Raw genomic sequence first — 13,418 nt, forward strand, 5'->3', positions numbered from 1 at the left:
AAATGTTGGATCGAAAAGAATTTAGACATCTCCACAATTGCATGATATTGTCCACTTTGGGCCTAAGCCCTCATGGCTTTGCTCTTGGGCTCTCCCAAAAGGCCTCATGCCAATGGAGATATCTTTCTCTTATAAACCCATGATCTTTTCCATGTGTTTTCAATATGGGACTATGTTTGCAACCTTGCAACCCCAACAATCCCCCCCTCAAACAAAGGACCATGGGCTTCCCACGTTTGATCCTCGACCCACCAGGTCTTCCTGCCCTTCGGTCTACCCGACCTACTAGGACTTCCTGCCTCTCGGTCTACCCGACCTACTAGGACTTCCTTGCCTAGCCGCAACTAGGACTTCCTGCCCCTCGGTCCACCCGACCTACTAGGACTTCCTGCCCCTCGGTCCATCCGACCTACTAGAACTTCCTGCCTGGTGTCTGGTCCTCTTGATCCGAACATAGGAGCCCCCACTTTCTTTGTTCGAGGTCAATATTGTACTCACATGGTTCAATCAGATCATAGCTCTTGTGCACAGTCGGCGGTTAAACCTTCTGGCAGTCCGGGCTCTGATACCACTTGTTGGATCGAAAAGAATTTAGACATCTCCACAATTGCATGATATTGTCCACTTTGGGCCTAAGCCCTCATGGCTTTGCTCTTGGGCTCTCCCAAAAGGCCTCATGCCAATGGAGATATCTTTCTCTTATAAACCCATGATCTTTTCCATGTGTTTTCAATATGGGACTATGTTTGCAACCTTGCAACCCCAACAGTAAATACAAAAAACCCCGAGGTTGACTTACTATTGTCCCTTATCTGATTGGAAACCAGAATTCGTGTAACCCACAGGGAGCAAATTATCTACCTAGCATATAATCTCTAGTCCCTCTAAGGTATTTTAATATATGCTTTATGGCAGTCTAGTGTCCCGGTACTGGGTTACTTCAGTATCTGCTAACTATGCCTTAGGCAAAATAGATATTCGGTCTCGTACACAGCATTGCATATATTAGGCTTCCCACAGCCGAAGCATAAGGAACTGCCTTTATGTCCTCTATCTCCTTTGATGTCTTCGGAGACATCTCTTTAGATAAAGCTACATCAAGCCCAAAAGGTAAGAAACCTTTCTGCATTTTAAAACGAGCAAGAATTGTATGAAGCTCGGGATAAGCACAACATTCTTTTCTTATGATCCTTTATGACTTTGATCCCAAGAATGTGTGCACATTCTCCTAAGTTCTTCATATCGAATTGTTTGGACAACCATACCCCTACTTCCGACAACACTTTGATATTGTTTTCAACTATCAAAAATGTTATCTACGTATAGTACAAGTAATACCACCACGTTTCCATCACACTTCTTATATACACAAGACTCATCCGGTTTTCAAATAAATCCATAGGTCTGGATTACTTTATTAAATCGGATGTTCCAAGACCTTGAAGCTTTACTTCAGTCCATAGACTGATTGAGCTTGCACACAAGATGCTTCTTTGTCCTTTGCAATGAACCCTTCTGGTTACTTTATATGGATGTTTTCTTCAAGACTTCCGTTAAGAAAAACTGTCTTGACATCCACTTACCAAATCTCATAATCCATATGAGCAACAATAGATAAAGGATTCCGGATAGACTTTAAGCTTGGTTACCGGTAAAAAGGTTTCTCCTTTTCAACAAGCCTTGCTTTGAAAGTATACACCTTTCCTGTCTGTCCTTCCTTTTCTATTGTAGACTTAATGGCTTTTACACCATTTAGTGATTTTTCAAGCTCCCAAACTTTATTAGAATACATATATTCTAATTCTTCATTCATTGCTCTTTGCAAAGATACTTCATCTTTATCTTGAGTGCTTCGTCATATGTCCGGGGATTAGGTTCATGTTCATTTGGGATCAAGTCCAAAGATTTTTCTAAAACATGAATCTTTTAGGTTGTTTGACAACCCTCCCACTACGATGATGCACTGTCTATAATTGTGCATCAATTGTGATACGTGTTGCAGTTTCTTGTGATATTTCATCTTGTGCAGTTGGTACTAGATTAGACGTGTCTTTTATTAAGAACAAATTTACTTATGGGCTTGTGGTTCATTATATAGTCCTCTTCTAAAAATTAGTCATTGATGCTAACAATGACCTTCTGATTTTTAAGACTATAAATCTACTTTCGTTTCTCTAGGATAACCCACAAACAAGTGAATTCCTATCCAACTTATCATTGTCTCTCTTCAGCATATGTGTTGGACTACCCGAATCCGAATATGCTTTAAAATAGGCTTACGCCTATTCAGCAATTCTATATGAGTAGAGAGTTCTGACTTTAGAAGGTACTATGTTCACTTTCTTTTTCAGAGTATATCCTTAAAACGAACTTGGTAATTTTCTGAATAACTCATCATCAATCTAATTATTTTCATAAGAGTCATATACCTTCTTTCTACTATACCATTCTATTGGGGTGTACCAGGTGCAGTTAGTTGGGATTGAATCCCTACTTTTGATAAGTGACTTCTAAATTGTCCCAAGAGGTACTTGCCACTACGATCTTACCATAGTGACTTGATACTTTTACTTTAACGTTTCTCCGCATCAGCCTTGTACTCTTTAAACTAATCAAAGAACTTAGTCTTGCGGCACATTAAGTAAATGTATTTGTATCTTAAATAGTTGTCTATAAAATAGACGAAATATTCGATACTACCTCTTGTCTGGATAGTCATAGGATCACACAAATCAGAATGAACCAATTCCAATGTATCTTTGGCTCTATACCCCTTATACTTAAAAGCTTCTCGGTTATTTTTCCTTCTAAGTAAGACTCGCATGTTGGAAAGATTTCCACTACCAATGAACCCAAAAGTTCATCAGCTACCAATGAATCCTACTCAAATTAATATAACCTAGCCTTAGATGCCAAAGATATAATTGGTTCATTTCCGAAGGTTGCTTTCTCTTAAAGTTAGAAGATGTGTTACTAATTTCCATTTGTTGAATCGTGAGAGTTATTGGATTTATAAATTGTCAACCAACGTACCAGAACAGATAACTTCCCTCTTTTTCTTGATAACAACTTTATTAAAAGAGGCAGAATATCAAGTTCTTTGAATAGTTTAGAAACTGAAAACTAGTTCTTTCTAAACTTGGTACGTAAAGACAATTACTCAAAAATCCATGTTTTATTCTTAACAAAGGATAAACATCTCCCACTGCAACAGCTGCCACTTTTACAGCAGTGCCCATGTGGACGGTGTTTTTATTTTCATTTAGTTGTCGGGTTTCCTGGAACCCTGCAATGAATTGCAGACATGATTAATGGCATCTGTATCTACACTCCATGTTCTGGTATATAACACCACTAGACATGTTTCAACTAATCAATTAAATACACCTATATTGTTCTTAGTTCTAAGAAGACAGTCTACCTTAATGTCCAAGTCCTATTTCCAATCATTACAATTGGGACTACTAAGTCTTTTCTACAGTATAACAACTAGGGGATTGACAAACATTTTAAATCCTAAGAATCACAAAAATATTTGGTCAAGACCAACACTTTTAAAATCCCCGTGAATTTTGTATGCCACGATAGTATGGACGTATATAAAATCAAAGAGGACATTTTATCCATTAATTTTATTATCTCGTCAACTTTACTTTATGACGAATAAAATTAATAGTTGATCTGACTTTGATCAAATATTTGGTCAAAACTTTTGAATTTAAAATAACATTGATTCCTCAAACAATATTATTTAAATTCACCAACACCTCAAACACCGTGAATTTTGTATGCCACGATAGTGTGGACGTATACAAATTCAAATATTTGTAAGAGGAGGGTTTTACCCATTAATTACCTTGTCAAAAAAAATTTTATGACAAATAAAATTATCTCAAACACCGTAAATTTTGTATGCCACGATAGTGTGGACGTATACAAAATCAGACATTTGTAAGAGGGGTTTTAATTTTATTATCTTGTCAATTTATTTTTTTGACAAATTAATAGTTGGTTTTGCTTTGGTCACACAAATAATAGCAGTGACTCCGATGGGGAGGATACTATTAGATGTGCCTAAGTGTATACCATTACTTGACACTTAGTCCATCAAATAAGATTGTGCCCCTTCCGATGGGGAAGATCACACGCTCTTAGCTAATTTCCTATAGTCATCCAAAATGGAAGTTTAATCTAGTGATCCGCAAACAAGCTCATCCGATAAGGAGGAAGGCATTCAGAGCCAACGCGCAAGCTTGTTGCATCACTTATAAACCAGTAATGGAGACCGTGAAATTTATTTAAAAATAAATCCCTCTCCCACTTAGTTATTTAAAGTGAGGAATTTTGACTATGCTAGCCTACTTAACATGTATACTAACAAGCACACACAGCACAACATAAAAAATAATAAATAGAAAAACTAATTTTCAACTATTATGGCTTTTATCTATTGCTGTCCTCCGTGTGTCGCCAACCCTAGCTGCTGCCATCTTTGGCCACCGTCACCGGGTCTAGTTGTCGCATCCATCTTGCTCCTTGTTCCGCTGCGCCTCTGGTCCTCAAAAGGTTTCACGCCTTGCAAGATTCGATCCGCGACATAAATAGAATTTTACATTTTTCTATCCTATATTCCTCGAAGGAATGTACATGTAAACTAGATTGAACATAAAATAAAATTTACATTCATCGATCCTATATTCCATAAAAGGAATGTACATGTAACCAGATCAAAAAAATAAAATCCTAATAAAACTAAATACAGCTCCTGCTGTATTTTATAATACAATCATGCACACACAATAAAATGCCCTTGACATGTCCAAGGGTCCAATCACACACACAATATCTATAAGCCATAATAGTTGGATTCTGCATCCACAAAGTTAGCACATCCTACTATTATCCTGCCTAAATTATATATGACATGTGCATAATTAAATTAATACCAAATACACAGAGGCAAAACCCTAGCTCTGATACCAATTGTTGGTTGCTACTCGGAAAACCTATCGGTTCCACTGTACAAAAATTTTATAGAAAGGTCTGAGCCTTTTCCTAGCTACCATGTGTTCTTTTAAATTAAACTTGGATCGCCTGCGGAACTGAACACGTTTGATCCTAAGTTTAATTTATTTCTTCTTTTAGGTTTAGACTTGGATCTCCTACGGAACTTAATACGTTCGATCCAAATCACCTAGGTCACGAAGATAATTAAATATCTATTTCCAAAATCGGCTTCCAGTACTGCATGGCGAGGCACTTGGCCTTCTTGGATATGGGAGTAACCACCACCGACTAGACAAAGCCTTTTAAGGAAATTAAATATTTAACCTTCCCATAGTAACCCTAGGTTAATCGCTAAGAACAATCAAACCACAAGGAAAAGAAAAAACAAAAGAACACAACTTCGAAAACTAATTCGAAAAACTAGAATCGCATGCCTCTTGTATTTGGTATTTTTACAAAGAAACAAAACTAACATGATGCGGAAAATAATTATTAGTTATATCTTTCTTTGTGAATAATGACCTCTTGATCTTCTACCGTATTCCTCTTCTATTCTCGGACGTTGTATGGGCAACGATCTTCCGAGACGAGAATCACCTAGTACCTTCTTCTCCTTCCTTCAAGTTTTGGCCAAGCAAAAACTTCCAAAGGATGAAGAACTTTTTCCATCAATCAAGCTCCAAGGGATGCAAGCTTTCTCTCCTTCTTCTCCAAGCTAGAATCCGGCCACCAATTAAAACTCAAAGAGCATGAAGAGGTTCGGCCACAAAGAGAAGAAGAAGAGAAGAAGGAAGGGCCGGCCACACCACCAAGGAAAAGAGGGAGAAAAAGAATAGAGGTTGTTGTGTATTTTTGAAGGCACTTCTACCCCCTCTTTTATAATCTTTGGCATTGGCAAATAAGGAAATTTAAATAAAAACTTCCTTAATTCCTTTGCCATGAAAAAGAAAAATTAATTAATTAAAAATCAATTTTCTTTTTCCAACTTATTTGGTCGGCCACTTTCTCCCCAAAACAAGGAAAATTTTAATTATAACAAGAATTAAAACTTCCTAATTTATTTTCGGAAATTTATAAAAATTTCTCCAATAATTTTTATCTCTTTATGATTGGTTAATAAAAAAGAAATTTTATAAATTAAAATATTTCTTTTAAACATGTGGATAATTTCCAAAAAGGAAAGTTATCTCTAAAAATTAAAATTTTCTTTCAATCTACAAATAAGGAAAGATATTAAATCTTTTCTTAATTTTTTTGTAGAAACTAATAAAAGAAAATTTTTAGTTTTTAAACTTTCTTTTAAATCATGAACATGATTAAAAGGAAAGTTTTTTACCAAAATTAAAATCAATCTTTTAATCTACAAATAAGGAAAGAGATTTAGCTCTTCTCTTAATCTTTTGTAGAATCTTATAAAATGAAAGATTTAAATTTTTAAACTCTCTTTTAAATCATGTTATCCACATAAGAAAAAAAAATTTAAATTAAAATTCCTTTTTATTTTAATAGGGCCGGCCACCTAAGCTTGAGTTCAAGCTAGGGCCGGCCACATGAATTCACCCATGAGCCAAGCCATGGCCGGCCCTAGCTTGGTCTCCAAGCTAGCTTGGCCGACCCCTATAGAATGGGTAAGAAGGTGGGTATAGGTGGATATAGTACTCTATAATTAAGAGGCTACGATAGGGACCGAGAGGAGGAATTGGTTTTGGTCTCCCGATAAAATTAAGCATCCCGTGTTCGCCCCGAACACACAACTTAATTTTATCAATAATAATGCATTCCACTAGAGAACTATTATTGAACTACCGCACCAATCCCAAATTACATTTTTGGGCTCCTTCTTTTTATGAGTGTATTAGTCTCCCTGTGTTTAAGATAATGAATGTTCACTAATTAAATGAATTACTGACAACTCACTTAATTAATATCTTAGTCCAAGAGTAGTACCACTCAACCTTATTATCATGTCGGACTAAGTCCACTTGCAGGGTTTAACATGACAATCCTTATGAGCTCCTCTTGGGGGCATTCTCAACCTAGATCACTAGGACACAGTTTCCTTCTATAATCAACAACACACACTATAAGTGATATCATTTCTCAACTTATCAGGCTTATTGATTTATCGAACTAAATCTCACCCATTGATAAATTAAAGAAATAAATATCAAATATATGTGTTTGTTATTATATTAGGATTAAGAGTACACACTTCCATAATAACTGAGGTCCTTGTTCCTTTATAAAGTCAGTATAAAAAGAAACGACCTCTAATAGTCCTACTCAATACACTCTAAGTGTACTAGTATAATTATATAGTTAAGATAAACTAATACCTAATTACACTACGACCTTCCAATGGTTTGTTCCTTTCCATCTTGGTCATGAGCTACTGTTTATAATTTATAAGGCGCTGATAATATGATCCTCTGTGTGTGATACCACACACCATGTTATCTACAATATAAATTAATTGAACAACTACATTTATCATAAATGTAGACATTTGACCAATGTGATTCTTATTTCTAGATAAATGTTTATACCAAAAGCTAGACTTTTAGTATACATCTTAACAAACAATTCATCGACCCAATGACTCTTTTAACATCTTGTATAACCGTTATCAGCGAATCACTGAAATATTCTTTGTGCAACCTGTGCAATGGATGCTTCCACCACTTGTGCATAGAATTGATTGTTACAATTTGGGAAAGACAACGGAATGTCGTTGGTCTTATTTTAGTAATATGTCTCGTTATTCATGTTAAAAAAAACAACACTATATATATAAGAAGTCATTTCTTCCCATGCAAGTAAGCGCTCTCATTTGCTCTTCTCTATTCCTCATCATTGTCCTTTGATCATTGCTACTTGATCCCCTCATTAACTTGAGCGTCAGAGTAATTGTACTGAGACCCCACCCCAGCCTATCTACTAATGTTTTCTTCCTCCTGTACTTTTCTATGACTTGGCAAGCCCACTCACAGCTTGGAATTTCTTCTTAAAGTCTTCTTATAGCCAACAATAAGTCATCTCACCAGTGGTTCGTCTTCACCGAAACAAGTATCATCATCACTGTCTTGGAGAAATCACAATATAATTGTGCTAGTTTCAAAGGATCATCTTTGTGGTATTAATTTTTAAAATCAACACCTATGTTATAATTTATCTAATACATTGGTGGTATTATCTAATATTGGTGGAATTGATCTGGGGGCGACCTCAGGAACCTTCGGCCTCCGCCCCAACTTCGGCTCACCCTCGTACTCCACCAACGACAAAGCCAAGGTGAACACAATGGAACGGATACATATGTCCAAAGCCAAGGTACCACAATGGTGTTAAGTGCTGTATACTACAATCTATCAAGTATTTTACAGTCAAGCACTTTGGTTGCACACCCTATAAAAAACCAGAAGCAGAATTATGCACCAAAGGACAAATCATAAAATCAAACTTTGTGCTCCCACTGACTTAGTTGAGATGGTAGATAAACAATGGATTTATCCAATGAGTGATGAATCAAATCCTAGAATTGATGGGTGTAAATCCCTACACTTGGTATAACTTAACCTCCCATCCATCTTACCTCCCTCCCATTTATCTTACCTTTTAGTCACCATAATTTATCTCTCGTTTGATGGTTCTAGGATGAACTGATAGGAGCGCTGAGAGCTAACATAATCACCTTTTTGCCCTATAAAATCACACTTTGTAAAACAAGTAAAAAACTTATCAGAATCTGAATTTTTAAATTGATTGAAGCTATTTATAGGGATCTGATTCGAACCATATTTATATTTCAGTAATGATGTCATATATCGTACCAACAAACACAACATTGTAATAAATTGCTGGGAAAGTACAAAGTTGGAAATAATCGGCAATGGCCACGTTACCACGTCGTATTGGCCAACAACTAAACTCTGCATCCTGTTTATTAATTAAGTCTCAATGATGGAAAGAAAACATCACATTGTATCTTAGGTTAACATCATGATCACAGGCCTATACTGCTTCATGTAACTGACCCAAAATAGTTGGAAGAACAATAATCACAGGTCTATGCTGATGCATTGGCATGCATGGGAGGTGTGTCGGCATATTTCCAATTTACTGGCTCAAGACTACCGTATGACCTATAACCTGCTACCTCTTCTTCCCGCACTGCGTCAGATAATTCTTCGAAATCCACCTTTGTTAGCTTTACCTTCAGAGACTCAATGTTTACATCCAAGTTCTTCACCTTGGTTGTACCTTAGAGGTCAAAATAGAATCATCAATTAAATCCAGCAAGAAGTTCATGGTACTCTTAGATGTTTGAAGATAAATAAGAATTTCAAATATATTATCCTTGGTAAAAAGTCAGCCACAATAATCCAAATCTAGCAAAGAAGTTTCTGTATGTATAACAGTTATCGAAGTTTGGTAATAATGTTTGGTATTCATCATTCAAAACTGAAAACGTTCAATTCAGCTTCACAAAGCAAGTCATATCATGCAATTCTCAATTTCTCGTGATGAAATTGTAATAGTAGTACGGCGTGCATGTAAAAGCCAAAGTTTAAACAAATTTTTGATCAGATCAAAGGATAAGACCATCTAGAAACTAGGCATAAATTCAGTATATCCCCATAATATAACTCGGGTACGATCTTTTACAGGATGATTTCAGAAGACACTATCTGCAGACATCAGTAGCTGATAATGAAAATTCATGAATTTTAGTGGCTACTCATTTTCTCAATGATCATCTGGAGATTACCAGGAGGAAAAATGATAACCTCATGAACCTTTGTAAGTGACTTCAAGTTAAATTTTGAATAAGAGCTAAAGAGGAGACTAGAATCATTTGTTTCTGAGCCATCATTTCTGATCCATCACAACCACTCTGAGGCTTCCAAAATTTACAGGAAATATGGAAGTAGATTCTGCTAAGAGTAAAATTTCTCCTGTTATTGACTAAATAAGCTTTATGTGCAAGAACCCAACTATTTTTCTCTTGTAAATTACTAACGACATCCAAATTTATAATCTTTCCATACCAAGTGCAGACTTACCAGTTCTGTAGCTAAAATTCTACATGCAATTTGAGATTTGTTTACAAAATTTTAAAAGGGAAGGATGCTATATTGGTCCATTCATAAGGACACTTGGTTTAAAAAATCTCTGCGTAACGCAGAATTTCAATCTAATTTACCAAACACTTTTTATTGACAGCATGCATCAACTTTTGGTAAAATAGCTCTTATATGAAAAGACCAAACTCCCAAGAAAAATTGACATAGAAACAATGAGCAATGTTAATAACAGAAAATGGAAATGAAAGATTTGTGGATGAAGATTAAAAAACTAGGGAAAAGAACAAATAGATCAAGAACACTGCATGCAAATATCTCTAATAGAATATTCACATAACAGAATTTTCCTAAGAAGGTTTCTACAGAGGTCAAAGGTACTGAGATTCTTTGTACATTTAAAGAAACTAACCCCTTCTTTCACCTAGCTAAAGGAACAGAATTCATTCCAATTAAGAAATAAATTAACTAGACTGGCAAGTTAGTACCATCACAGCAATCTGTGTGTGTTTGTCCGTGTGGCTCCACACAAACACTTACATGATCCAAATAATTGATGGCCATCAATTATTGAAATCCTAGAACAAATTATGGAGTGATCAGAATGTTAGAACATCTAGATGTGAAATGGTATTTTAACAAAGCTATTCCATCCTCAACCAACTAGACACAAAGCACTTTACAGCTTAGAATATAGTAGTAGCATTACTGCTTCAATGGCAATTACAATATTGATGCATACAAACAATTCCTTACCTGGAATAGGAACCACATCGTCACCTTGGTGGAGAACCCAAGCCAAAGCAAGTTGAACAGGGCTACAGTGATGTTTCTTGGCCAGATTCTCCACTCGCAGATAGAGAATTTTGTTCTTTTCCAAATTCTCACCACTGAATCTTTCGATATTAGTCTAATGAAGTCATAGAAAAGGTACAAATTCAACATTAACAACTAGCATGCTGTCATCTATTTATGAAAAATCACCTACTTTAATTTGCCAAAATGTACAAGGTATGATGTAGAGGATGGGAGTGGATACCATATTTGTATCTGAAGGCAAATTCTCAGTGACTCCTCTACCAGCGAAAAAACCTCGTCCAATAGGGCTGTATGGAACTATTCCAATGCCGAGTTCCCTACGTGAACATTTGAGGGAAAATGAGCCTTAAAAATTCCAGTACTACAGAAGTAGCCCATGATACTAAAAATAAAGCTAGGTGAAAAATGATATGCTCCCCTATGCATCTTTGAGGTAGAAAATAAAACGCAGGACGTAGCATTTGTCTCTATGTTCCAATATATCAGTGAAAATTTGCGGGCATGCTGTGAATGTTTTATGCTTCACACCCTTAAACTAATGGTATTGCAAAAACTACATAGATTGCGCAGGAAGTTGGACAACTAAAGTAATTAGACCTGCAAAGTGGGACTATCTCTGGCTCAATATCACGAGTCCAAAGAGACCATTCCATTTGTAATGCAGTAATTGGATGCACAGCATGAGCACGTCTGATAGTGTTTGGACTAGCCTCTGATAGCCCAATATACTTCACTTTTCCTTCTTCCACCAACTTCTTGAGCTCCCCCATCTGCTCAACCAAATAAATAGCATGAGCCACTATATCTCAAATTTCAGAACTATGTAGCAGACCCGATTTTTAGAGTCAACTTACAGTCTCCTCTATCGGAACAGTCTTATCAATTCGGTGCAGGTAGTAAAGATCAATGTAATCCACTCCGAGTCGCTCGAGGCTTTCTTCACAACAAGCCCGCGCATACTCAGGCTTACCATTGACCACCACACCTTTGTCATGAATACCTACAACCCCAAACTTTGTGGCTACTTGGATCTTTTCGCGCGGCAATTGCTTCAAGGCCTGAAGAAATATGTCAAAAAGCATCAATTTTTCTTCATTCCGCACGATCTTTAAGAGAGAAAAGTAGCGACGAAATACAAAACCTTCCCCAGCAAAATCTCATTTGTGTGGGGTCCATAGACATTGGAGGTGTCAAAGAAGGTGACGCCCCTGTTGAAAGCATGCTTGATGATGGCAATGCCAGCTTCTTCACTGACAGGAGAATTGTAGACGCCAGTGAGACCCATGCACCCAAACCCTAGTTTAGAAACCTAGCGTCGCCACAACAAATTGGAGTTAAAAAAAAAAAAGATCTTTGGGGAAATCGCAAGAAAAAAAAAAAATTATTCATGAAGGAAGAGAAGATGAACCTCGAATCCATGGGTGCCCAACTTCACTCTGGGGATCTGGACTTGGACCTGCCCCGCCATTGCTTGAATAAAAAAAATTGTTGGTGGTAACGGGGATCACCTGCACTGAGAAGGCACTGGCAGAGAAATCGATCGATTTTATAGGGGTTTGGGCAGAGTCCAGAATTTGGGTCCATGGAGAATTCGGTCGCTCGATTGTGAGTCGGGAAAGCAACTGGTGTGGAACTGAGGTAAGCAAATACCTCATGCAAGGTTGACTATTTGTTTGGGCAAGGATCAATTGGTTTAGCCCCCAGGGGCTGGATCAGTTGGTAAGTTGATGATATATTTACAACATAGAGCGACGATTCGAATGTCGTCAGTTGTAATGTGGGATAATATCCCCGTCTACTGGCTTAAAGCCTCGAACAACCATCAACTTGCCAACTCAACATTCACCCTGATTTACCTTCCTCCTACGATACCATGGGGCAGGTGTAGGGGGCCGCTGGACGGCGGAACCCGCCTTTTGCAGCAAGGATCAATTGGTTTAATATCAAATTTAGTTATACAGCCTTTAATTTGAAATTACCAAAAACGATTCGATATGTTTTGGAAAACAAAAAACAAAAGGTGCCCTAACATTTACAAATCATGAAAATGATTTTTTCCAAAAAAAAATTAAAAGGATTTCCTATTAATGACTTTATTATAAAAATAGCTCCGCCCATGATGACCGGTCATGGCCGGTCCCAAGCCCGGATAAAGGATGAGGGTTGCGTTAGGTTGCCAGCCAGCGTCAAACTATGGCAAATATTTCATGAATAAATCCATTAAACTATTGTGCTAATGCTAGGTTGTTCCCCGGAAGGAACGCGTTGCAGGGTCCGACTGTAACGTCTCGGCAAGGACCGCTACATCTCCAGAACTCGGGTGTAGTGATAAATATACAAGAGTTCACGTTACAGGGTCCGACTGTAACGTCTCAGCAAGGACCGCTACATTTCCATGAGAACTTGGGTGTAATGTTAAATAGGCAAGAGTTCTCACACCATAGGTTAGATAAGAACAAATATGATAGGAAAACTAATAATCTAAGATTTGGAATATAGGAACTCTCACTG

The 13,418-nt window shown here is 37.0% G+C and overlaps 1 protein-coding gene across 1 annotated transcript; it reads right to left on the minus strand.

Annotated features, from left to right (window-relative positions):
• Positions 1-8,918: 8,918 nt before the first annotated feature.
• On the minus strand, positions 8,919-12,494 carry LOC122005530 (perakine reductase-like). The gene is made up of 7 exons (XM_042560590.1): positions 12,316-12,494; positions 12,049-12,216; positions 11,762-11,965; positions 11,505-11,677; positions 11,128-11,224; positions 10,845-10,998; positions 8,919-9,267 (listed from the first exon to the last, which is right to left on the minus strand). Exons 1-7 carry the CDS (start codon positions 12,373-12,375, stop codon positions 9,074-9,076), a joined length of 1,050 nt encoding a protein of 349 aa, XP_042416524.1. The 5' UTR covers positions 12,376-12,494; the 3' UTR covers positions 8,919-9,073.
• Between the last annotated feature and the right edge of the window lie 924 nt (positions 12,495-13,418).

The sequence above is a fragment of the Zingiber officinale genome, chromosome 7B (assembly GCF_018446385.1).
Source record: "Zingiber officinale cultivar Zhangliang chromosome 7B, Zo_v1.1, whole genome shotgun sequence".
Lineage (NCBI taxonomy): Eukaryota > Viridiplantae > Streptophyta > Magnoliopsida > Zingiberales > Zingiberaceae > Zingiber > Zingiber officinale.

Excerpts from the sequence above, each read along its gene's own strand:
- LOC122005530 (XM_042560590.1), bottom strand. The coding sequence starts at position 12,375 with ATGGCGGGGCAGGTCCAAGTCCAGATCCCCAGAGTGAAGTTGGGCACC. Across the intron at positions 11,678-11,761 it reads CTGTTCCGATAGAGGAGACT|ATGGGGGAGCTCAAGAAGTT; the intron begins GTAAGTTGACTC and ends TTGGTTGAGCAG. Across the intron at positions 9,268-10,844 it reads CGATGTGGTTCCTATTCCAG|GTACAACCAAGGTGAAGAAC; the intron begins GTAAGGAATTGT and ends TTGACCTCTAAG.